The sequence below is a fragment of the Centropristis striata genome, chromosome 9 (assembly GCF_030273125.1).
Source record: "Centropristis striata isolate RG_2023a ecotype Rhode Island chromosome 9, C.striata_1.0, whole genome shotgun sequence".
NCBI classification, from domain to species: domain Eukaryota; kingdom Metazoa; phylum Chordata; class Actinopteri; order Perciformes; family Serranidae; genus Centropristis; species Centropristis striata.
The window spans coordinates 2,843,695-2,870,666 of NC_081525.1; the positions used below are offsets into that span (position 1 = coordinate 2,843,695).

Consider the following 26,972-nt stretch of genomic DNA (forward strand, 5'->3'; position numbering starts at 1 on the left):
GTCTCTCAGAACGTTCTGCAGTATGTCGCTTACTCGTGACACGGCCGCTGTCACGTGGTCAAAGCGGCGGCGAGGACGGATCTGGGTGCTGGATGTAGACGGGCTGAGTGCTGACAGTGAGGGGTAGCTGTGGAGAAACTGGTTGTGATCCTCAGTTTGTGAGAGTTTCTTAAGCTCAGCATCTTTCCTCTTCAGCTCTCTGATCTCCTGCTGCAGCTTCTCCTCCACCTCTTTGACTCCTCTCACTTCAGTTTCCTGCTGGGATCTGACCTGCTGCTTCACCTCAGAGCTTCTTTTCTCCATGAGACGGATCATCTCAGTGAAAATCTTCTCACTGTCCTCCACTGCTTTATCAGCAGAGCGATTGATGGCCTCCAGCTCCTGTTGAAGCAGCTTCATATCTCTCTCTCTGTCCTGGATTCTCTGCTGGATGTTGAGTCGACTCACCTCCAGCTCTTTCTGCCTCTCATTAATTTCTTCATCAGCTGAGATCGTGTCGTGGCCTTTATGTTCCTCCACAGAGCAGAGATAACAGATAGACTGCCGATCGGTCCGGCAGAACATCTTCATTACCTCGTGATGATGGGAGCAGATGTTCTCCTGCAGCTTCTCGGAGGGCTCCACCAGCTTGTGTTTCTTTAATGGTGCAACATCATGATGAGGCTGGAGGTGTTCCTCACAGTACGAGGCCAGACACTGCAGACAGGCCTTGAAGGCTTTCAGTTTTCTCCCGCTGCAGACATCACAGGCCACATCTTCAGGCCCTGCATAGCAGTGAGCAACAGGAGCTGCTGGGAGGCCAGTCTTCTTCAGTTGCTCCACTAATTCTGCTAACATGGTGTTCTTGAGCATTTCATGTCTCAGTGCGAAGGTCTTCCTGCACTGAGGGCAGCTGTAGAAGTGTTTCTGATCCCCTCCATCCCAGTGGGTTTTAATACAGTTCAGGCAGTAGCTGTGTCCACAGGGAATAGTCACTGGATCCTTCAATGGATCCAGACAGATTGAACAACAGATGGTCTCCTGGTTCAGCTGAACTCCTTTTTGTGCCATTTCACCTCTCAGAGAGGAAGCCTGTCTGACTGTGACTCACCTGTGAGCGTCTTATTAAAGGTTCAGCTTCATTGTTGTTGCACAACACAGGGAGGAGTCATCAAGTTTTTCTACATTCCAGGATGGGGAGCAGCTCCTCCTCCACCACTCTCATCTCTGTTTCCTCGTTTGCTCTATATTTCTCTAACTGTTGCTCAAAGTCTGTTCAACTTTATTTTTACTGGTTTAAAACGGCAAGAAGTAATCTAAACTGTCATATAATACAGTGCTTTTTAATGATCTCTCACATATGGGAGTAAAAAAAAAGAATGAAAAGTGGAAAGCAAATAACTAAACAAAAACAATCATGACTATACATTAAACAACAAAACCAAAAAAAAAATAACTATCTTAATAAATTTACAACCAGAAGAGTTAAAATAACTAAATTTAAATATCCTATATATATATATATATATATATATATATAAACTAACTTAAATCAATTATTAAATATCAAACAAAAAAATTATATAACTTTTTAAATATTGATTTCCTAAAACTGCTATCAGATATTCAATATTAATATTATTTTACTCTTTCACAGAATTACATTTTTAACTACCATCAGTCCTGTTCATAACCATCAAATATCCATTCAGTTTCCAATTTTAAGGTTTAAATTCACTTTGATTACATACTATTTGTATTTTTCCACAGCGTGATAAATGTCAATGATGATCAACAATATGGATAATAATGCAATCTTCTTTTTTCTGCAAAATAACATTTGAAAACTGACTTTTTAAAACTGTGATTAAATAGTAATTATTATTTTCACTTTTGCAGAGTTACATATTTGAAGCAACACCAGTTCTGATCATCACCACATATATATTTTATTTTCACATTTTTAACCCTTTAAATGGCAGTTTGTTTACATGATGCCACAGTTGCGCCTTATGGAAAACAAAAAACAAAAAAAATTAATTATTTCATGTTCACTAGACAGAGGAGAAGGAAGAGGAAGCATTTAGATCATTTACTTCATTAAAAGTACAGAAAAAAACCTGTATGGTACTGAAAAAAATTATTTTAATAATTATAATTTAAAAAAACAAAAAAACAGTCCAATTTGTGGAGATTGAAGCATTCAATTGAGTATTTTAACTATTTTCAGCTTTACTTTTATGAACTGTTGGATCATTAAATTCATAACAAATCATTTTAAACTATCTCTTGCAAAAATCTGAATTTGTCAAGTTTCGGAAGTGATCAAATAAATACAGTGCAGTTAGCAGTCCTCTATTTCCCTCTGAGATGTAGCGGCGTGGAAGTAGGAAGAAAATACATGTTTAAGTGATTGTCAAAGTGGGGTCCGTGGACCGCCAGGGGTCCAAAGAATTATGTTAGAGTCCTTGAAAGGCTTTTAGATTGTTTAATTTAAATTCTCATGACATCCATTTTTTGTGATTCAAAAGGCTGTATAGTTCCATGTATATTTTTCATATTTTTAAATCAAAATAGTTCATAGGTAAAGCTCTAATCTAACAAATACAGAATCTACAAATATGTTTAATAATTGTCTAAAATCATTATAATACAGTTAATTTGTGTTTTTGTTTTTTTACATTGTAAAGATGACAGAAGTGAAATTATTCACAGAGACACATGAGGGATCCTCAATGTGATCTGTCTTGTCAGGGGTCTGAAAAAGCACTTCTGTTTATTTCAGTTTACAGAACTCAGCAGAGTGTCCAAACCAATAAAGCAAAACTCCAGTGTGGAGCGGCTGAGTGAATGTGGTCTGGACTCTGTGGAGGAGGGTCATGGTTTCAGAAACACTGTAGAAGGACAGAATACCTGCACTGTGATCCAGGTACACTCCAACTCTGGAGGACCGAGGACCTGAGACGGAAGTGTGAACTCTGTTGTACCAAAATTTTAAATCGTAACAATCTAATGCCCAAGATTTGTGATTAGATCCAAACCTACAGTTCTCTGACCTCCCTGCTCTGCTGATGTTCTTGTAGGACACTGCTAAATGAACTACTCCTCTCAGCTCCACCTCCCAGTAACAACGTCCAGTCAGACTCTCTCTACTCAGGACCTGCTTATAACCAGTGAATCTGTCTGGATGATCAGAATAAGATTGTTGACTCGTGAATGTTACTTTCCTGTTCCCCTCAGATAGTAAAAGCTCTGTGTGTGCTGTGTTTGGATCCAGAGTGATTTCACGTGAATATTGTAAGAACTCAGCTCTGGTCTTTGGCTCTGCTGCCGGCAGTGAAACATCCACTTCAGTCAGTGAGACGTCTGTCCATTTGTCTCTCAGAACGTCCTGCAGTTTGTCTCTGACTCGTGACACGGCCGCTGTCACGTGGTCAAAGCGGCGGCGAGGACGGATCTGGGTGCTGGATGTAGACGGGCTGAGTGCTGACAGTGAGGGGTAGCTGTGTAGAAACTGGTTGTGATCCTCTGTCTGTGATAGCTTCTTCAGCTCAGCGTCTTTCCTCTTCAGCTCTCTGATCTCCTGCTGCAGCTTCTCCTCCACCTCTTTGACTCCACTCACTTCAGTTTCCTGCTGGGATCTGACCTGCCGCTTCACCTCAGAGCTTCTTTTCTCCATGAGACGGATCAGTTCAGTGAACATCTTCTCACTGTCCTCCACTGCTTTATCAGCAGAGTGATTGATGGCCTCCAGCTCCTGTTGAAGCAGCTTCACATCTTTCTCTCTGTCCTGGATTCTCTGCTGGATGTTGAGTTGACTCACCTCCAGCTCTTTCTGCCTCTCGCTCCTTTCTGCTGCAGCTGAGACCGTGTCGTGGCCTTTATGTTCCTCCACAGAGCAGAGATAACAGATAGACTGTCGATCGGTCCGGCAGAACATCTTCATCACCTCATCATGACGAGAGCAGATGTTCTCCTGCAGCTTCTTGGAGGGCTCCGCCAGCTTGTGTTTCTTAAATGTAGACGATTCATAATGAGGCTGGAGGTGTTCCTCACAGTACAAGGCCAGACACTGCAGACAGGACTTGAAGGCTTTCAGTTTTCTCCCGCTGCAGACATCACAGGCAACATCTTCAGGTCCTGCATAGCAGTGGGCAGCAGGAGCAGCTGGGAGGCCAGTCTTCTTCAGCTCCTCCACTAATTCTGCTAACATGGTGCTCTTCAGCAGAGCGGGCCTCAATGCGAAGTCCTTCCTGCACTGAGGGCAGCTGTAGACGGGTTTCTGATCCTCTCCATCAAAGTGGGTTTTAATACAGTTCATGCAGTAGCTGTGTCCACAGGGAATAGTCACCGGATCCTTCAGTAGATCCAGACAGATCGAACAACAGATGGTCTCCTGGTCCAGCTGAACTCCTTTCTGCGCCATTTCACCTCTCAGAGACGAAGCCTGTCTGACTCTGACTCACCTGTGAGTGTTTTATTTAAGGTTCAGCTTCATTGTCGTTACACAACACAGGGAGGAGTCATCAAACTTTTCTACATTCCAGGACGGGGAGCAGCTACTCCAACCCCATCTGTGTTTCCTTGTTTGATTCATATTTCTCCGACTTTTCCTCAAAGTCTGTTTATTTTAATGATTACAAACAGCAGGAAGTTTTCTAAAAACCTTCTCACATATGGGTGTAAAAAAATAAATGTAAAAAAGGAAAACAAGCAAATAACTAAACAATTCCAATCATGACTATTTATTTCATACCAAAAAAACTCTAATTTAATAAATGAATAACTTAATGAGTTAAAATAAATAATATATATATTAACTACCTTTTTTTTTTACATTCGAGGACAAAAATGTTAACTTCCTATAAGTGCTATCAAATAGTAAATATTAATATTGTTTTTAACTTTCACAGAATTACATTTTTAACCACCATCAGTCCCGATCATTACCACCAAATATTCATTAATTTAACAATTTTAACCCTTTAAATTTCACTTTGTTTACATTCTTTTTTTCACAGTGGGATATAGGTCAATAAATGAATGACAACATGGATTTTTATGCAATTTATTTTTTCTGCAGAATCAAATTTAAAAAATACTTTTTAAAAGTTGGATAAAAAAAACTAATTATCTTTTCACTTACACAGAGTTACATATTTGAACCAACACCAGCCCTGATCATCACCAAATATATATTTATTTTCACAATTTTAACCCTTTAAATGGCGGATTGTTTACATGATGCCATAGTTGTCTTATGGAAAATACACCAAAGCAAATTAATTATTTTATGTTCACTAAACACAGAGGAGGAGGAAGCATTTAGATCCTTTACTTCAGTAAAAGTAACTATAAAACAATGCAAAACTATTCTGTTAAAATGTTACAGAAAATAAAACTGAATGCAACTTAAAATTATTTTCATAATGCTATTATATAGATAAAAAAAATCTAACATGGGAAGATTTAGGCATTCAATTTGTAGTTTCTGATGAATAATGTTTTTAGCTTTACTTTTATAAACTGTTGGGCCATTACATTTTTTAACTACATATTTTCGAGCGTCTTTTGTAAAAATCTGAATTTGTGAAATTACTAAAGTGATCAAATCAATACAGTGCAGTTAACAGTCCTGCATTTCCCTCTGAGACGTTGTGAAGTACAAATAGAACGATAATATGTGATTAAATGATTGTCATAGTGGGGTCCAGAGCATTCTGTCAGAGGGTCCTTGAAAACCTTTACGATTATTTCATTTAAATGGTCATGATTTACTTTTTTTTTTTCAAAAGGCTTTTTAGGTCACTGTATATTAATTTTTTTTTTACATCTGAAATTGTTCATAGCTAACACTCCAACTTAACAAATACATAATCTACAAATATGTTTAATAAATGTCTAAAATAATTATAATGCAGTTAATTTGTGTTTTTCTTTCACATAGTAAAAACGACAGAAGTGAAATTATTCACAGGGACACATGACGAGTCCTCAGTATGTTCTGTTTTGGCAGGGGTCTGAAAAAGGTTGAGACCACCTGCCTTAAAGCACTTCTGTTTATTTGAGTTTACAGAACTCAGCAGAGTGTCCAGACCAATAAAGACGAACTCCAGCATAGAGCGGCTGAGTGAACGTGGTCTGGACTCTGTGGAGGAGGGTCATGGTTTCAGAGACGCTGAAGAAGGACAGAATACCTGCTCTGTGATCCAGGTACACTCCCACTCTGGGGGAGAGAGGACCTGAGACGTCAGTTTGGACTTTGTTGTGACAAAATGTATAACCGTTTCGGTAGCAATTTAAAGCCCAAGATTTGTTATTGAATCCAAACATACAGTCCTCTGACTCCCCTGCTCTGCTGATGTTCTTGTATGAGACGGCTACATAAACTCCTCCTCTCTTTTCCACCTCCCAGTAACAACGTCCAGTCAGACTCTCTCTACTCAGGACCTGAGGCCATACAGTTAATCTGTCTGGATGATCAGAATAAAACTGGTGACTCGTGAATGTTACTTTCCTGTTCCCCTCAGATAATAACAGATATGTGTTTGCTGTGTTAAGATTGAGAGTGATTTCATGTGAACACTGTAAGAACTCAGCTCTGGTCTTTGGCTCTGCTGCCGGAAGCAAAATATCCATTTCAGCCAGTGAGACGTCTGTCCATTTGTCTCTCAGAACGTCCTGCAGTTTGTCTCTGACTCGTGACACGGCTGCTGTCACGTGGTCAAATCGGCGGCGAGGACGGATCTGGATGCTGGATGTAGACGGGCTGAGTGCTGACAGTGAGGGGTAGCTGTGGAGAAACTGGTTGTGATCCTCTGTCTGTGATAGCTTCTTCAGCTCAGTGTCTTTTCTCTTCAGCTCTCTGATCTCCTGCTGCAGCTTCTCCTCCACCTCTTTGACTCGACTCACTTCAGTTTCCTGCTGGGATCTGACCTGCTGCTTCACCTCAGAGCTTCTTTTCTCCATGAGACGGATCAGCTCAGTGAACATCTTCTCACTGTCCTCCACTGCTTTATCAGCAGAGTGATTGATGGCCTCCAGCTCCTGTTGAAGCAGCTTCACATCTTTCTCTCTGTCCTGGATTCTCTGATGGATGTTGAGTCGACTCACCTCCAGCTCTTTCTGCCTCTCGCTCCTTTCTGCTGCAGCTGAGACCGTGTCATGGCCTTTATGTTCCTCCACAGAGCAGAGATAACAGATAGACTGCTGATCAGTCCGGCAGAACATCTTCATTACCTCACCATGATGAGAGCAGATGTTCTCCTGCAGCTTCTTGGAGGGCTCCGCCAGTTTGTGTTTCTTTAATGGAGCAACATCATGATGAGGCTGGAGGTGTTGCTCACAGTACGAGGCCAAACACTGCAGACAGGACTTGAAGGCTTTCAGTTTTCTCCCACTGCAGACATCACAGGCCACATCTTCAGGTCCTGCATAGCAGTGGGCAGCAGGAGCAGCTTGGAGGCCAGTCTTTTTCAGCTGCTCCACTAATTCTGCTAACATGGTGCTTTTCAGCAGGACGGGCCTCAGTGCGAAGTCCTTTCTGCACTGAGGGCAGCTGTAGATGGGTTTCTGATCCTCTCCATCAAAGTGGGTTTTAATACAGTCCATGCAGTAGCTGTGTCCACAGGGAATAGTCACTGGATCCTTCAGTAGATCCAGACAGATCGAACAACAGATGGTCTCCCGGTTCAGCTGAACTCCTTTCTGCGCCATTTCACCTCTCAGAGACGAAGCCTGTCTGACTGTGACTCACCTGTGAGTGTCTTGTTAAAGGTTCAACTTCATTCTTGTTAGACAACACAGGGAGGAGTCATCAAGTTCTTCTACATTCCAGGACGAGGAGCAGCTCCTCCACTCTCATGTCTGTCCACTCTACTTGTTTGCTTCATATTTTTCCGACTTGTCCTCAAAGTCTGTTCAACAGTAGGAAATGATCTAAACTGTCATTTAATACTGACAGTGTTTTATAATAACTTTCAGACATATGGAAGTAAAAGTTGAAAAACTTTACTCAATTACAAGTAAAGAATTTACTGCAGCAAAAGTACTCTGTACTGTGTGTGTGTGTGTGTGTGTGGGTGTGTGTGTGTGTGTGTTGGCTCCGAGCTCTGAATCATACGACTTTTGAAAATGACCATCTGCCATGTTGGAAGAAAGAGAAAGAGGTCTGTTGGTTTGTAAACACGCACACAAGCTGTTTTCTGTGTGTGTGTGTGTGTGTGTGTGATCAGTGGTCTCCTGCCAAATATCAGTCAGTGATTCTGCAATTAGTGTCAGCTCGGGCCAATCTCTCTCTCGTGAAACTGTAAACAATAAAACTTGACTTTTATGTTAAAGTGATGAAGAGCAATCTATATTAAACAGATATTTCATGTTTTACATATTCTGTATTTATATGAATATGGGCAATGGACACCCAGGTAATTAAAGTTTCAAACTCTTTATGGTCCTGTGCATATATGCATAGAAGAAAATCACACACATAACAATCTACTTTATAGATCTTTGTGTGAATTTTCCAGATGAAAAATCCTTGCTTGGTGTAAAATGGCTTTATTACTGTTGGTATGTTATATATCACATCACTACACATCTCAACACACACACACACACACACACACACACACACACACACACACACACTCAAGTATTTCAGAGTATGTCACCTTATACCTGAGTACTGTCTCAGAGTTGTGTTTCCATCAACTTATTTCTTGTTTTTTAACAATTTTAGGATTCTCATGAGAAAAGCCTGATGGAAACACAAAATCATGTACATAAAAGTTTTTACACTGACTTGAGGTGTTTTTGTTTGTTCATAAAAAAAGTAGTTAATGCTCTAAACAGGAGATGGAAACTTTTTCTTAAAAAGTTCAGAACATTTAATCACATGACTGATCAGCTGTTTTTCCTCTGACATGAAAGAATAATTAGAAGTTGAATCTAATTCCTGAAGACTTCTCTCCATTTTCTCTCTTTTTGTTGTTGTTTTCTCTCTTCTTCTTCTCCTATTTACTGATGGATTAGCCTACAGCAACACATTACACTGCCACCTGCTGACCAAAATACGTTACTGCAGCTTTGTTTAATAGCTCTGAACCAGCTGATGGAAACTCACTTATTCATAACTTTTCTTTAATGCCACATTTCAAAATTTTACTTAAAAATTCACTTCTTCTTTAACCCTTTGATGCACAACATATAAACATCTTCTAATGCACAACATGGGTCAAAAATGAATCGCATTATTACAACAGATCATTATATACATTTTTCCATTTTCAGGTTTTAAAGACATTTTTAAGAAATTAAAACAACAAAATAGGATGTATGATGATCAAAAACAAGTTATTTGAGGAAAACCTGCAATACTGAATGATGAAATTAATTTATTGCAAAGATATAGAATATAAAAACGTAATCGGGTCACTTTAGACCATGTTGTGCATCAACAGGTTAATAGAAACATGGCTACTATCTCAGTGTTTCCTAGTGACTCTGTGCCTACAAGTCATTTTATTTCTACATTTCTGTGAAGGTGTCTCACTGTATGTTATTGTGTTTTACTGGGTCTGTTTGCTTCAGTTTCTCTCAAGTTATTTGGGAGAATATCTCAGAGTGTCTCTGAGTTTATCCTGCCGTTTGTGTTGTTGTTGTACTGTAAGCTGGCAGATACAGAACCAAAGCATCAGTGTGTTAATGCAGCTATTCACAACCTTGGGGTCCTGACCCCAATTGGGGTCGCGAGATGATTTCTGGGGGTCGCCAAATCATTTAGGAAGTCAGCTCTGTCTTCACTGTGTTAAAGTGTTCATGTGTTAATGTGTTTTAGTCTTTTAATGTCTTTTTTTGGTCATTTTGTGTCTTTTTTTAGTAATTTTGTCTCCTTTTTTTTAGTTATTTTGTCTCTTTTTTGGTAATTTTGGGTCTATTTTTTTCTTTTTAGTAATTTTGTGTCTTTTTCTAATAATTTTGTGGGTTTTTTTTGTAATTTTGTGTCTTTTTTTGGTCATTTTGTGTATTTTTTGGTCATTTTGTGTCTTTTTTTGTCATTTTGTGTCTTTTTTTTCTTAATTTTGTGTCTTTTTTTAGTCATTTTGGTCATTTTGTATCTTTTTTTAGTCATTTTGTGTCTTTTTGGGCCATTTTTGTGTCTTTTCTTTGTTCTTTCTTCTGTGTCTGTTTTGGTCATGTTGTGTCTTTTTTGGTCATTTTGTGGTCAATTTGTGTCTTTTTTTGGAAATTTTGTTTCCTTTTTTGGTCATTTTGTGTCTTTTTTAAGTCATTTTGTGTCTTTTTTTCTGTTCAGTGAGGCGGGGTCGTGGACAACATGCATGTTAAATTGGGGGTCGCGAATCAAAAAGGTTGAGAACTACTGTGTTAATGTGTGTGTTTCTGTCTTTGCAGGACTTGTTTGAACCAGCAGTCCGTCCCGTCCCGTCCCGTCCCCGTTACAGCAGAGTGGAGGAACGTCTTTTATTTGTGACTTTTAATCCTCTCGTCTCTCTTCGGCTCTTTCTCTCTCTGGTTTTTTCGGGGTTCTCTCGCTGCCTCTTCCTCCCTCTGGTTTGGGTGCGTTTGATTTTAGTCTGGTGCGTCTGAAGTGGGCGGGGCGGACGGGTCTGTGAGGGTTGTTGTTGTTTATTTTAATGGTTTCAATGGTGTTTGTGGGGAGAAATCAGCCCTCTGGTGGAAGTCGTTCCTCTGATGGTCTTCTGGTGGAAACAGCTTTTGTATTCTGGACTTTTCTACCAATTTATTTCTCTTTTAATTCCATGAATACATCTTTTACATAATAACTGAAGTAGCACACTCATGCTACGCCCTTTTAAATCCAGTTCACACTGCTACCTGAAGATCTCTTGTGATTTCATGTCCATGTTTCATGCAGCAGAAAGAAAACTCTGTATTTCAGTCATATTTAATGACCCAATCCCAATGATTTATTTATAAAAACATAAAACTGAGCAGAGGAGACGAATCTGAAGCTGCAGAAAGTCAGTGCAGTTGGTCAGTATGTGTGGTGGGAATTACAAATGTGTTGCTTTAAAAATAGATTCCTCACAAGATCTTTAATTGATTAAATGGAATGAGAAGAAAACATCTTTGTTATTCAGGACGTTCAGTGGAGCTACAGTTAGTTTATTTTAATTTGTTGTTTACCACAGTATATAACATTTGACTGATAATTCATTAAAAAAAAACAGATGTGAAAACAAAAGTGCCAATTTAAATGTGAAACATGTTTTTACTCAATAAAACTTTCTGATAAAACAAAAATAAACTAAAGTCTCCTACAGATTCATTCCGACCTCTCTCACCGACTGCATGACATCAGGCTGTTCCTCAAAAAACAAAAAGGGGAATTTTATTTATTTATTCAGCCATTACATTAAAACATTTACAGTCTGAAGACTTCCTCTGTTTCAACTCTTCTGCTGCAGGTTGCAGAATACATGTGGGAGTGTTGCAATGCAACATGGGACTTTTCCAGAATTTTGAAATCATCGCCAAAAAAAGACACAAAATGACCAAAAAAAGACACAAAAAGACACAAAATGACTAAAAAAAGACACAAAAAGACACAAAATGACTAAAAAAAAGACAAAAAGACACAAAATGACCAAGAAAAGACACAAAAAGACACAAAATTACTAAAAAAAACAACACAAAATGACCAAAAAAGACACAAATGACTAAAAAATGACACAAAATGACACAAAATGACCAAAAAAGACACAAAATGACTAAAAACGACCAAAAAAGACACAAAATAGAATACATGTGGGAGTGTCGCAATGCAACATGGGAGTTTTCCAGAACTTTGAAATCATCACCAAAAAAAAGACACAAAATGATCAAAAAAAATACACAAAATGACTTTAAAAAAATACACAAAATGACTTAAAAAAAGACACAAAATGACTAAAAATGACCAAAAAAGACACAAAGTGATCAAAAAAAATACACAAAATGACTTAAAAAAAGACACAAAATGACTAAAAAATGACCAAAGAAGACACAAAATGAGATCATGTGGGAGTGTCGCAATACAACATGGGACTTTTCCAGAACTTTGAAATCAATTTTTGAAAAAAATTAGAAAAATCTATTATTTAGTAGGAAGCGTCGACACTTCTGTTGAACTTCCAGAAAAACTTCAGGTTTTAGGGGCTGATTTTAAAATCAGAGGTTTTACAGGCATTTTTTACAGGCGTTTTAGGCCTGAATGGGTTTAGGAGCTGTCCTCCATAGTCTTTTGCGTTCTTTAGCCTGGACCTTTGGAAAACTAAAGCCCAGTCACCTCTTATTTTTCATCCTTTGAATGTGGGACATCTCAGGCTAAGTTTAACTTGTCTTCAACTTGTCTAGACTTTTACACAGCTAAGGCTTTCCAGTCTTTTGCCTGAATTCTGGATGAGCTAAGACCTTGATCTCCTCCTGGTCTTTAACAGGGACGGTTGGAAGAGACATACTTGTTAATTGTCTTTAGCGTGAGCACGAAGACAGCTCAGACTCAGTCCCCCAGTGAACTCTAAACAGTGGCATTAAAATTTCAAGGCTGACTCAAAGAGAGAGTGGAGGAGACAGAAATAGAATAATCCCTCGCAGCATCTTTGTCCTCGTTAAACACTAAACACGTCTGAGGTTTGGACAAACTGATGCTTGTCTCCAGATTTTTTTGATTGAGTGTGTTCAGAGTTTAATTGAGAATATTTGACTAAATCACAGCTGATGAAACTGCTGCCAAACACATCATGTTTGGCACGGAGGGCGACGGAGCATCTGTGTGGAGGTTTTTTATGGCTTGCTGTTGTGTTTTCTGCCAAATGTCTGATTTTATGAGCTCATCTTTCAGCAGAAGGAGGACAGCGGACACATATTTATGAAATGGATGAGACTGTAATGTCTGTCTCTTTCTGGAGGGTCTGAGGGCCTTTTTGAGTTTGACACAAATACAATAAAGGCATTTTGCGGCGTGCGGCACACGAGGAGTCGGTTCTCGTTTCTGTGCTGATGATGAATCTGTTGTGGCTCCGATCAGCGTCCTGCTGCCGCCTCGTCTTCCCTCTGAGGCTGAGGACTGCCAAGTCTTTAGCCTGAAATCTGAGAAAGCTAGAACCTTGATCGCCTCCTGGTCTTTAGCCTGGACCCTGTGACAACAGGGTCTTTAGCCTGAAGACACAAAATGAGAATACATGTGGGAGTGTCGCAATGGGACTTTTCCAGAACTTTGAAATCATCACCAAAAAAAAAAAAGACACAAAAAGACAGAAAATGACTGAAAAAAAGACACAAAATGACCAAAAAAGACACAAAATTGCTAAAAAAGACAGAAAATGACCAAAAAGACACAAAATGACTAAAATAAGACACAAAATGACTAAAAATAGACACAAACTGAGAATACATGTGAGAGTGTCGCAAAGCAACATGGGACTTTTCCAGAACTTTGAAATCATCACCAAAAAAAAGACAAAATGACCGAAAAAAGACAGAAAATGACTAAAAAAAGACAGAAAATGACCAAAAAAGACAGAAGATGAGAATACATGTGGAAGTGTCGCAATGCAACATGGGACTTTTCCAGAACTTTGAAATCATCACCAAAAAAAAGACAGAAAATGACCAAAAAAAGACACAAAAAGACACAAAATGACCAAAAAAAGACAGAAAATGACTAAAAACGAGTCAAAAAGACAGAAAATGACCAAAAAAGACACAAAATTACTCAAAAAAGACACAACATTTGAATATATGTGGGAGTGTCGCAATGCAACATGGGACTTTTCCAGAACTTTGAAATCATCACCAAAAAAAAGACACAAAATGAACAAAAAAAGACACAAAATGACTAAAAAAGACACAAAATTATGAAAAAAGACACAAAATTACGAAAAAAGACACAAAATTTCTAAAAATACACAAAATTACTAATAAATTACCAAAAAAGACACAAAATGAGAATACATGTGGGAGTGTTGCAATGCAACATGGGACTTTTCCAGAACTTTGAAATCATCACCAAAAAAGATACTAAATGACCAAAAAAAGACCCAAAAAGACAGAAAATGACTAAAAAAAGACACAAAAAGACAGAAAATGACTAAAAAAAGACACAAAAAGACAGAACATGAAAAAAAAAAAAAAGTCATGTTTGGCTCGGAGTGCGGCGGAGCATCTGTGTGGAGGTTTTTTATGGCTTGCTGTTGTGTTTTCTGCCAAATGTTTTTGTGATGATTTTATGAGCTCATCTTTCAGCAGAAGGAGGACAGCGGACACATATATTTATGAAATGGATGAGACTGTAATGTCTGTCTCTTTCTGGAGGGTCTGAGGGCCTTTTTGAGTTTGACACAAATACAATAAAGGCATTTTTCGGCGTGCGGCACACGAGGAGTCGCTTCTCGTTTCTGTGCTGATGATGAATCTGTCGTGGCTCCGATCAGCGCCGCGGGTCTCCAACCCGTCCTGCTGCCTCCTCGTCTTCCCTCTCCGCTTGTTGACTTATTTATAGTCCTGGTGAAAAATTATATTGGCCGCCGCAACATTAATAAATGATTCAATTCAATTCCGAATGCTGTTTCAGGTTGTTTTTCTCAGAGTAGAAGCAACAGCGGAGCAAATATCCAACATCAGTCCCGCCCGGAGACACTGCTGTCTCTGTTTGTCAGCTTTAGTTTTTACTGAGCAGCTTCAACGTCACAATGTGACCAGAATATATTCTATTAACCCTCTGAACCCCAAACAGCTGTTTCAGGGTGGTTTAGCTCACTGTGTCCTTCTATTTCAATGCAAATTTATTAAATCCTGCAGCTGTGTTGAATCAGCACAATCATGGCTAGAAGTGGGAACAACTCTTTGTGCAGAAAAACACAGTTAGAATGACAAAAATCAGAAAAACTTTAATTTCTCCACATATTGGAATAAAATGGAATTTAACGTATAAATACTTTTCCAAGTGTTGTGAATGTAGTAAAACCAGTTTTTTCCACATATTGTACACATTGAAGTATTGTCATGTTTCCAGCCTCTCCTGTCCTCTCCTCTCGGCTCTGTGTAAACAGATTCTCTTTTTGGTCATTTTTTGGTCCTTTTCTATTCATTTTGTGTCTTTTGTGTGTTTTTGGACATTTTTGTTTCTTTTTTGGTAAATTCGTGTCTCTTTTTAAATTAAGTTTGTCTCTTTTGGTAATTTGAAAAAAAATGTGTCTTATTTTCGTCATTTTGTCTCATTTTGGTATTTTTTGGTCATTTTGTCTCTTTTGTCATCTAATTTTGTGTCTCTTGATGTAATTTCGTCTTTTCTGGGTAATTTTGTGTCTTTTTTTGGTCTTTTTGTGTTTGTCTGTGTAAACATTCTCTCCTGTCCTCTTCACTCTGCTCTGTGTAAACAGATTATCTTTTTGGTAATTTTTTTCTCCTTTTCTATTAATTTTGTGTCTTTTTTTTTTGGTCATTTTATGTCTTTTGTGTGTTTTTGGACATTTTTGTTTCTTTTTTGGTAATTTTGTGTCTCTTTTTAAATTAAGTTTGTGTCTCTTTGGTAATTAAAAAAAATAATAATGTGTCTTATTTTCGTCATTTTGTCTCATTTTGGTATTTTTTGGTCATTTTGTGTCTTTTTTTTAATGTAATTTTGTGTCTCTTGAGGTAATTTTGTCTTTTCTGGGTAATTTTGTCTTTTCTGGGTGATTTTGTGTCTTTTTTTGGTCTTTTTGTGTTTGTCTGTGTAAACAGCTTCTCCTGTTCTCTCCTCTCTGCTCTGTGTAAACAGATTCTCAGCAGAGTCAATCATGTCTTCAGTGTCTCTGAGGAGAATTTAATGTTTTTAACAGGATCTGGTTTATTTTAAATGACACATGGAGAATAAAGAGATTCTGACACTAATATCAACATATTACGCAACATTTCAGGCACTTTTTATAACGGAAACTTTCAAAACTGATGTCCCGTTCAAGGACTGTGGGAAAAATCAAATTCCAACGATAATGCCTGTTTTTACAGTTTCTTTCTGTGATAAACTGTTTGTTTGTTTTTTGGTGGATTTAAAAATATAAACTTTACAGTTCAATTGTGGGTTTCAGTGGCTTAAACAGGTTCTTGCAAAGTGGACGTAGTATTAATCTGTGCTTCATCTGACTATACCAACATGTCTGCATGCTACACATGGTGCTTATCATCAGTTTTACTCTGCGTCAGCATTAATCTGAGCATTAATGTGAACACACACTGTGTTAGCATGCAGGCTGCGTCACAGAGACACTGAATGATGAATGAGAGCAGAAACAGAAACTATCTGCAGAGCTTCACCTGCAGCTCCATGCAGCAGGTCCACACACACACACACACACACACACACACACACACAGCTGATAACACCCTGTGTGTGTGTGTGTGTGTGTGTGTGTGTGTGTGAGAGAGAGAGAGAGTGACTATGGGAGCCTCTGAAGTGTGTGTATGAGTCATTTTATTTTCTAAAGAAGCAGCAGTGTGTGTGAGGAGAGCTGACAGATGATTGACAGCTGAATTCAGAAGAGAAAGGGATGTTTTTAAAAGGAGACGGAGAATATGCAGAAACAGACAGTGTGTGTGTGTGTGTGTGTGTGTGTGTGTGTGTGTGTGTGTGTTCTTGTACTTCCTACATAGTGTGGACCAGAACACGTTTTTAACCAACAGAGTGAGGACATTTTTGCAAAGTGAGGACATTTCGGCACTTCTTTAAAGGCTTTTTTGAGGTTTTAAGGGTTAAAGGTTACATGATAATGATAATAAACTGAAACTGTTTTGTGTGGTTACAAAACTAACTAAAATTATAGTGAAAATGTCCTCAGACAAAGGAAATAAAGGCAAAATTTACTGTGACCTCTTTTAATCTCCCACCCAACAAATACCCCATTACAAAAAACTACAACTAATAAAAACTAAACTAAAACTAAAGCATTTAAAAAAAATAAATACTAAACTAAAACTAGCAAACTCACTCTAAAAACTCATTAAAACTAACTGAATTTGAAAACAAAAATTCACAACGAAAACTAATGAAAAATCCAAAACTATTATAACCTTGCAAGGGAATTCACTGTTACAATGATGGTCCTCACAAAGATAGAAGTACAAGAATGTGTGTGTGTGTGTGTGTGTGTGTGTGTGTGTGTGTGTGTCAGTTGAGGTGAACAGCTTCTTCTCAGTCTGTTGCTTCCTGCAGTCAGACTGATGGATGAATCCAATCTGCTCTCTGCTTCCTGAACGGGATCTTCAGCTTAATTTAATCACAATTGTTGAAACCTTTCTCATCCGTGGAGACTTAAAATGAGTCCGACTCCACTTGTGACGGTTAATCGAGCCAAATAAACTCGGCCACAGTGTAGTTTAACCCTCCAGAGTCTCCAGAAGCTCCAAATAATCCAGACTTGTTGCCTCCATCAGACTAGAAAACAAAGCAGCGTGGAGCCCTACTGTAAATTTACCTCTAAAGTTCTGGCTGTAAACTCCATGAGGCCAGTTTCAGTTTGATGATGATATACCAAGTAAAACTGGAGACAAGCTCAAATAGATTTAGTATCAAATGATAGAACTGGATGGAACCCTCTTATATGGTAGATTTGACACCTTTGGTCACATTTGACACATTTACAATTCTTTATTGAGCATGATAGTGTTTTGAAAGTAAAAAAAGATTCAAAATCACATTTTATATTGGACTAAAAGACTGAAAAACACATGAAAGGAACAAAAAAAGACACAAAATGACTAAAAAAAGACACAAAAAGACTCACAATGACTAAAAAAGACACAAAATTACTAAAAAAGACAAAAAAAGACACACAATGACTAAAAAAGACACAAAATTACTAAAAAAGACACACAATTACCAAAAAAAAGACACAAAAAGACTAAAAAAAGACACAACATGACCAAAAAAGACACAAAATTACCAAAACAAGACACAAAAAGACTAAAAAAAAGACACAACATGACCAAAAAAGACACAAAATTACTTACAAAGACACAAAATGATTAAGAAATACACAAAATGACCAAAATTGTTGGTTCAAAATGTTGATCCAGTAAGTCGGAATAAAAAATCTATTATTATTCGGTCATATAGGTGACCAACATGGCATTTAAACATTTTTTAAGTGGTGTATACAGGCAGGATGAAAAGGATTCTAAAATGGACTAAATAGCCCAAAACTCCATAGAGTTAAGGTCATAAGGTAGTGAAACAAGATATCCTTGGCTGTTATCCTCCGAGATCAGATCCTGAGAGATCTCTGGTTTAAATTGTTTGTTCTTGTTCATGTCATCCAGAGACGAAGACTTAATAATATAATATCCACGAAGAGCTCATCTGACGTAAATGTAAATATGCTGAAGGTGTTTCCATATCACATTTAGTATGAAATCTTTTTGGACAAAGACAAAAAAAAAAACGTTCAAAGGAGGGTAAAACAGGAAATATTATCAAATTCTGAAATATTATCAAAGAGCTTGTTGTTAAAGGGTAAAATCATTTTCTGTCTAACTGGAAAGAGCAGCTACTGTATCGCGAAGGCCAAACACACCAGACTCCATTGACAAAACAGTAATTTTACCGAATCATAAAACACATTTAATTGAAAGTTGACAGAATCAAAATAAAACTTGCAAAGGCGTCTTTTTCTTTAGTCTCATCAAGTCAATCAAAATAAACCTTAAATCTGCCTCTTAGTGAGTTTTATTTTGTTTATTTTGCATTTGAATTAAGTGTTTTTTGCTACACTGTAAAATTACAGTTTTTTTTCAATGGAGTCTGGTTTATTATACAAGTACAACATATGTTTCTCTGTAGGATCCTTTATTTTACTCACCATTACAATCATTTAACTGTAGAAGCAGAGTGTGTTTACATTCAGTTGTTGTCGGACTCTGCAGCAAGATTTGAGATGCTGCGCTGTGATTGGCCAGTGTGCTTTAGGGGGCGGGACTTAGAGAAGGGTCGGGGGAATGTAGGTCGCAATTTACAAATCACACACACACACACACACCTAGTTTATTATCATAGTAGATGTGTGTGTGTTCTTTTTTCAGCTGTACTGTCCTTGACCTGATTGTGTGGCCTTCCTCAGGCAACAACACACACACACACACACACACACACACACACACACACACACACACACACACACACACACAGAGAGAGAGAGTCCTGTATCCTGATAACCTCTGACCTTCCAGCTGCTCAGTTGCAGCAGTGAAGTAAAACTGCTGCTTATTATTCACACACACACACACACACACACACACACACACACACACACACACACACACACACAGTGTGAGTCCCTTTTAGAGACAGCAGCCGTCTCGTCCCTCAGGTGAAGCAGCTTTGAGTCCTTGAGTCTGTTCTCTTCTGTCTCTCTGGCCTCGTTTCCTGCAGTTTGTCGGCTGGTTTCTGAGTCTGTTGATCCACTTTTATCTCGTTTTTGTTGTGAAAGAAAACAGTCACAGTGTCTGGAATTTAACGTGTCAGAAGTTTTTGCGATGTCGATGTCTGTTTGGTCCAGACTGAAACTTCTCCAACAGGACTGGGTGGTGTCGTTGTTGTTTATAAACTGTCTTTTATACTTTTAACACATATGTATGGGAGAGGATTAGGGCCAGGAAAAAAGAATGAGAGGAGGATTTTTTTCATTATGCATTTCAAGAAAAAAGTTGAAATGACCAGAGAAAAAGTCGAAATGTCGAGTATAAAGTCGTACTGACGAAATGTTGAGAATAAAGTTGAAATGACAACAATAAAGTTGTAATAGTAAAGTTGAAGTTTCGAGAATAAAGTCGAAATGATGAGAATAAAGTTGAAATGTTAAGAATAAGGTCGTAATAGTAAAGTTGAAATTTCTAAAAATGAAGTCAAAATGACGAGAATAAAGTCGAAATCTCAAGAATAAAATTGAAATGTTGAGAATAAAGTCAAAATGTTGAGATTAAAAACGAAATGTTGAGACTAAAATCGTAATAATAAAGTTGTAATGTTGACAATAAAGTCAAAATGTTGAGATTAAAGACGAAATGTTGAGACTAAAATCGTAATAATAAAGTTGAATTTTCGAAGCGAAAGTCAGTTTCCAGAATAAAGTTGGAATGACGAGAATAAAGCCATAATAATAAAGTTGAAATTTTGAAGCTAAAGTCAAAATGACGAGAATAAAGGCAAAATATGGAGAATAAACTTTCACTTTTTGAGTTGGTAAAGTTGTGAAGATGCTCACAGATTCAATCAATCATCAGAGGAACATTGTTTTCTTCACAGTTGCTGCAGCTACAATCTCATCATGTCATAAAATGAGCAATAACCACAATATTTAAGGTGTTAGAACTAAAATCCCCCACATACAGACACATAAATGAGATATTCTCGGTAGAAACTGCTACAACTATTGTTTTGGGAAAATCTGCTTTCATGTAATTTATATGAAGTTTTTAGACAAACAGACATATTGAGGAGAATCAAGTTCTAGCTTGCAGTCGACTCAAAAAGTGACTTTATTCTCCATATTTTGACTTGTTTCTCTAAGTGCATAAAGTTTTTTTTCTACCTGTTCCAAAACCTCTTCTGTACATATGCTTCTGTCCATATATATCAATTCATATTTTTATTTTTGCACTTTTGAGCCCATCTACTTTTCCTCCCTGTAAGTGATGTGCAGGTCAGGTTTTTTTTTTTAACCCTTTCTCCTTTTTTGAATCCTTCATTCTGCCTGTACATAAAAACATTTACCATGACATGTTGGTATCATTCTCTTCAGCATAACCTCACCTTTATTTCTTCACTTTGACTTACTGGATCAACATTTTGAACACTAAAACACACAGAAAAAAACATAAAATGTGATGTTCTTTTTACTTTCAGCATGTTAAATGTTGGTTCCAAATCTAACATCTAAGAGGTAAAATGAGGAGAAAGTCTCTTTCTACATTTTTATACTAAATATATTTGAACTTTTCACCTCCAGATCTCGTGTTTGTGTGTTTGAGATTATCACTAAAGATTCTCCTGACGTGTGTGATGCAACACGGTTTGGATGTTAAAACGCCAGACTTAAATCCTCAAATCGAATCCTTACTCTTGCATAATCACAATAATTAAAAAGTGCAGAACGCTCCAGATGTGGTGATGAATCAGGAGACGAGGCTCCGTTTAGAGTCGAGCTTTAATTAGTGACTTCTTCTTTCCTCTTCGGTGTCGGTCCAGTTTGTTTAAACGGCTCCATGAATATAAATGTGTAATTCAGTCGTTAGTGAGTTAATTAAACGTGATGAAAGTTGATTGAGCCGGTGGGGAAGTGGGTCGTCTCTGCTGCAGCAGACAGACAGACAGACAGGACACAAAGAGACAAACAGAATATAAATAGAAACACAAACATCACAAACATCACAGCAGCACTCAACTCTCAGATATCTTTATTAGGAGGAAAGAAAAATACACTGTACTGTTATTTCTCTTAGAGAACTCTTTCCCTGACTTCCTTTACTTTTCGTCCTCGCCTGACTGATTTCTGAGGCTTATTTTTATTATATAAAACTTTTAGTTATTAAAGTAAAATGTGTTTCTGCTTCGTTGGTAACAGACATTAATGAAAACATATTTGTTGTTTTTCTTTCTGTTGTCTCAGTTTAAATGAAACTTCTTTAAATATCAGATTTTTTAAAAACCCAAACAGACTAATTAGTGTTTTTAAACCAAACTTCTCTATGTTGCTGCAGCAGGAGGAGGAGACGCTGTGACTCCTCAGAGACTCTTTATTCTTTTCTCCACACCCCTCCTCCTCTTCATCCCTCCTCCTCATCCTTCCTCCTCCTCTTCCTCCTCCTCTTCCTCCCCCTCCCTCCTTTTTCTTCCTCTTTCTTTCTCCTCTCTCCTCCTCCTCCTCTCCCCTCTCTCATCTTCCTCCTCCTCCTCTCCCTTTACCCCTCTTCTTTTTCTCTCCTCCTCCTCCTCTTCTTCTACCCTCTTCTTTCTCCTTTTCCTTTTACTCCTTCTCTCTCCTCCACCTTCTGTCCTCCTCCTTCTCTTCTTTCCTCCTCCTCCTTCTCTCTCCACCTCTTCCTCCTCCTCTTCTTTCCTTCTCCTCCTCTTCCTGTTCTTCCTCCTCTCTGCTCCTGCTCCTCCTCTCTCCTCCTCGTCCTCTTCATCCTTCTCTCTCCTCCTCTATCCTCCTGCTCCTCCTCTTCGTCCTTCCCTTCTCCTCCTCTTCCTCTTTCTCCTCCTCCTCCTCTCTCTACTCCTCCTCCTCTTCTTCCTTCACTTCCTCCTTATCTCCATTCCTCTTCTTCCTCCTCCTCCTCCTTCTCCTTCTCCTCCTCTCCCTTCCTCCTCTTCCTCCTCCTCTCTCTCCTCCTCCCCCCTCCTCTCTCTCTCTCCTTTTTCTTTTTCCTCCTTCTTTCTCCTCCTCCTCTTCTCTCCTCCTCTCCATCATCCTCCTCTCTCTCTTCCTCCTCTCTTCCTCCTCCACCCCCCCCCCCCCCCCTCCCCCTCCTCCTCCTCCTCCTCCCTGTATTTAACTGCAGTCTCTTTCTATCTGCAGTATCTCCTCTCTATAAACTGGACCAGCTGCATGTTGCAGCAGCAGCTTCCACTCAAACATCATTTACATTCAGAGCTTCACGCTCCTCATATTTTCCACGTTAACGTCTTTTTGCAGCGTTCTGCTCGCTCCCCAGCTCCTCTTATCTCCTCCTGCTCCGGTGGGGTCAACACAACAAGCTTGACTCCAGCTGAGCGTTGAGTTATTTCCTCTGTGTTTCCTCTCTGCAGCTGTCAGATTGTTTGTCTGATTGGCTCTCGGCTGCAGGACGATCATGTAAAGGTGGAGTGACATCTTTTCTCTCCTGCTCGCTTGTTTCTGTTGTAACTGACAGAAACTAACAAGCTGTCTGTAGAAACCGTCCACCACCTGCTGCACACGGAGCTGCTCCTGCTGCTTACAGATTTCATCTATCGTTAGTACACAAATAAATAAATAAATACAACATCCAGTGAAGAGCATAAGGAAAGAGTTCAGGAGCAATAAACTGAACTTACCTGACATAACCGCCTGCATTGTTCCTTTTGCATCATTTTCAGAATAAGAGTTTTTAATAATCTTTTGAGAGGAGGATTTTTTGTTTTCATTATTCAAGAAAAAAAGTTGAAATTACCAGAGAAAAAGTCATAATCTTGAGATAAAATCAAAAATTCAAGAATTATGATGAATTGTTGAGAATAAAGCCATTGAAATAATAAAGTTGAAATTAAAATAAAATAAAAATTGAGAATAAAGTAAGTTTTTTGAGTCAAAATGTTGAAAAAAAAAAAACAGTTGAAATGTTGAGAATAAAGTTCATCATTTTCAGAATAAGAGTTTTTAATAATCTTTAGATAGGAGGATTTTTTGTTTTCATTATGCAAGAAAAAAGTTAAAAATGACCAGAGAAAAAGTCGTAATGTTGAAGTTAAAGTCGAAAATTCAAGAATTTTGACAAAATATTGAGAATAAATCCGTAAAAATAATAAAGTTAAAGTAGAAATTTCCAGAACAAAGTTAGAATGATGAGAATAAAGTTAGTGTTTTGAGTCAAAATGTTGAAAAAAAAAGTTGAAATGTTGAGAATAAAGTTGATCAGATCATTCTTCCAAAATTTGCATTGAGTAGAAAAGATTTGCATTTTAAAAAATAGTTGTTTACACACTGAAAAACTGTTTCTCCCCCTTTTTATTTTTCAGTTTTGGACCTGTAGAAACTTTTTTTTATAGTTCTAAGACCCTAGTCCTTTGGGTGATTTTTCCAGAAACTTGTTGATTTAGTCAAACACACCCAATACAGTGCAGGTAAATGCCATTTTAAAAACCTGTTAGCCAGAAACAGACAAAACAGCACAAACTGCAGCTCATAAAGGAAAAAATAGCAGAAAATATGGGCAAATAGATAGTGAAGTTCAGACTTTATACAATATTGGTACAACCACCGGCTGGCTCTTGTCTCTTCATCATAGTTCTCCAGATTTATTTGGTCTAAAAAACACGAGAACAGTGATCTTCCTCACCACAAGAACCAGGAACAGTCGTTGTTATAAGAACGCCAATCTGCTACAAATAACACGACTTTACACTTTCAAATTATGTGCAAAACATACGCCAAAATCCAGTTTTGCGTACACATGATGCACACAGGAGCTTTGGTTTGGTGGAATTTGTGCTCCATCAGCACTTCTCTAAGGTTCCTGCTTCTGGACTCTAAAAGACAGTTTAAAGAGGAAATAAATGATGTAAATGGTCAAAGTGAAGTAGTTAGGAGGACAACAGGACGACAGGAAGTGACATAGTTCAGTTAAAACCTGATGCAGGAAGTTGAATCACATGCTGCACTGTGGCCTCACACGGGGCACCAACAATGATCTGATGGGAGACAGTTAAGGGCTCTTTTTTTCTTATTTTCAAAATGTCTTCCTGGGTGAAAGTCCTGGTTTGTTTGACCCATCCACCTCCCGTCCCTCCCACCCTAACTGACACTTTGTGCTTTATACTCCGCCTCGCCGTCATTCACAATGACTACGGCCACTAGAGGGCTCCACTAACTCCACACGGAGTTAAAACGGAATTTAAAGGTCTAAAGTTGAGTTATTAAAACACTAATTTTATTCTTTAATACAGGGGTCTCAAACTTAAATTACCTGGGGGCTGTGGGGGCAGTATCAAAATGACCAAAAAAAGACACAAAATAACTGAAAAAACACGAAATTACTTTTTTAAAAAACACAAAATGACAAAAAAGACACAAAATGGCCAAAAAACACACAGAATTACCAAAAAAGACACAAAATTATTAAAAAAGACACAAAATCATTTAAAAAAAGACACAAAATGACCAAAAAAGACACAAAATAACTGAAAAAACACTAAATTACTTTTTAAAAAAACGCAAAATGACAAAAAAAGACACAAAATGACCAAAAAATACACAGAATTACCAAAAAAAGACACAAAATTATTGAAAAAGACACAATTATTAAAAAAAGACACAAAATTATCAAAAATAAATAAATTAAAGGGACCTTCCACACACAACACGGTAAAGTGCCATTCATATAAAACTCACATTAAACTTTCATATCAAGGTGTGGGCCACAAAATATCATCACGAGGGCTGCAATTGGCCCTCGGGCCACCAGTTTGAGACCCATGCTTTAATAGGAAGATCTACGCATTTAGACACCAGCTGTCCTTTATATAATTATATTTTCATTTCATTGTTCTCTCAATGCAGCAGCTCGTCCTCCCAGTTCAGATGTCTGTCACTCCACCCACCAGTTCACCACAGAGCAGCTCCCACCCAACAGCAGGAGATTATACTGTGTGTGTGTGTGTGTGTGTGTGTGTGTGTGTGTGTGTAAACGGTCTAATTGAGGCTGCTCGGTCCTCTCAGAGGCTGTGATGGTTTTAGTTTTGTTTGATTTGTGAGTCATGTCGAGGTCTGAATGGTGATGAGGGGACAATCTGAAGTGCTCTCAGTGTGTGTGTGAGTGTGTGAGTGTGAGTGTGTGTGTGTGTGTGTGTGTGTGTGCATGCGTGCACAAACTCTAGATTGAGGCTCTTTGTATGTGTGAATATCCATGCCGGCTGTGTTTTTTTGCAGATTCACACAGGCATTTGTATTTTATTGTTGTGCACGTGTGTGTGTGTGTGTGTGTGTGTGTGTGTATGTGTGTGTGTGTGCATGTGTGTCTCGTGCATGTGTGTGTGTGTCGGATCAATAAGCTATCATAACAGAACAGTTGGCTGCCTGCACCAGCTCCCCACAGACTGTTTGAACACAACACACTGCTGAATTAATGCATGATTGTGTGTGTGTGTGTGTGTGTGTGTGTGTGTGTGTGTGTGTGTGTGTGTGTGTGTGTGTGTGTGAGTGACTGTGTGTGTGTGTGTGTGTGTGTTGATGCAGATTAGCCTCCATCTCTGTTTCCTGTCCTCATCTATCCTCCACCCTCCCCTCTGATTGCTGCAGCACATACACACACACACACACACACACACACACACACACTGAGCATCATGTATCGAGTGGATCATTTAAAGCTGAATATGCAAATCTTCAAAGCAGTGTTTTTAAAGCAGTTCCCGGGGTCTTTGGGCCTTGAGGGGATCCAGTGAAACTCCAGGAGGGTTTTGGGTCCAGTATCGTTCTTGAGGACGGAGGAGTCTTGATGAGGTCACAGAGGTCCTTAAAAAGGTTAAAGGTCATCCTGAAGGAGGTTTCGGCACCAACTTAAAGTGTTTACAGTGTTTGAGGAGGATCCAGAGTGGAGCTGATGCTTCTGATTGGTTGATGTGTTCTCGTCTAATCTAATTCTCATTGGTTGATCCATCGCTGGAGTCAACTAAAGTTTAGTTTAGTTGTCTGGTTGTTGCAGAAGGTTCTGTCTCTGGATGAAGGGAGGGAGTTGTTGTTGTTGTTGTTGTTGTTGTCATTGTTGAGCATATCTACATGTTGGATGTGATGGCTGGCGTTCGTGGCGTTTGTCCCGCCCCTCCTCCACTCTGATTGGACGGCTGGGTAAGAAGTGACACTGACAAGTGTTTGTTTTTTTTAGCCAAAACTGAACATTTTTGTGTTGTATGAACTCTCAGATGTACAGGTGCATCTCAATAAATTAGAATATCGAAAGTTTTTTCATGTCAGTGTTTCAATTCAAAAAGTGGAAAAAACACATTTGCTTATCAATAAAACCATGTTAAATGTCTAGATATCAGCTCTTAAATTAAACTCTTATCAGCTATTTTTGTTGTTATCATTATATTTGTCCAAACAAATGAACCTTTAGTTGTACCAGGCATTAAAATGAACAAGAAAGCGAGGAGAAAACAAGGGTGTTCTAATATTTTTTTTCCATGATTGTATGTATCTTCAGTGTGGTCAGAGCAAGAACATAGAAACACAGAATAACAACAAAATAAAAATCACCAGCTG

General features: G+C 38.4%; 3 protein-coding genes across 3 annotated transcripts in view; 1 reads left to right on the top strand and 2 right to left on the bottom strand.

Annotated features, from left to right (window-relative positions):
• The window catches only part of patj (PATJ crumbs cell polarity complex component), a 211,853-nt gene that overhangs the window by 90,427 nt on the left and 94,454 nt on the right, over window positions 1–26,972 (top strand).
• On the bottom strand, window positions 2,606–4,710 carry LOC131977714 (tripartite motif-containing protein 16-like). The gene has a single exon (XM_059341139.1). The coding sequence runs from the start codon at window positions 4,403–4,405 to the stop codon at window positions 2,756–2,758; it is 1,650 nt and encodes a 549-aa protein (XP_059197122.1). The 5' UTR covers window positions 4,406–4,710; the 3' UTR covers window positions 2,606–2,755.
• LOC131977712 (tripartite motif-containing protein 16-like) lies at window positions 6,040–7,901 on the bottom strand. Its single transcript, XM_059341137.1, has one exon. The coding sequence runs from the start codon at window positions 7,693–7,695 to the stop codon at window positions 6,040–6,042; it is 1,656 nt and encodes a 551-aa protein (XP_059197120.1). The 5' UTR covers window positions 7,696–7,901.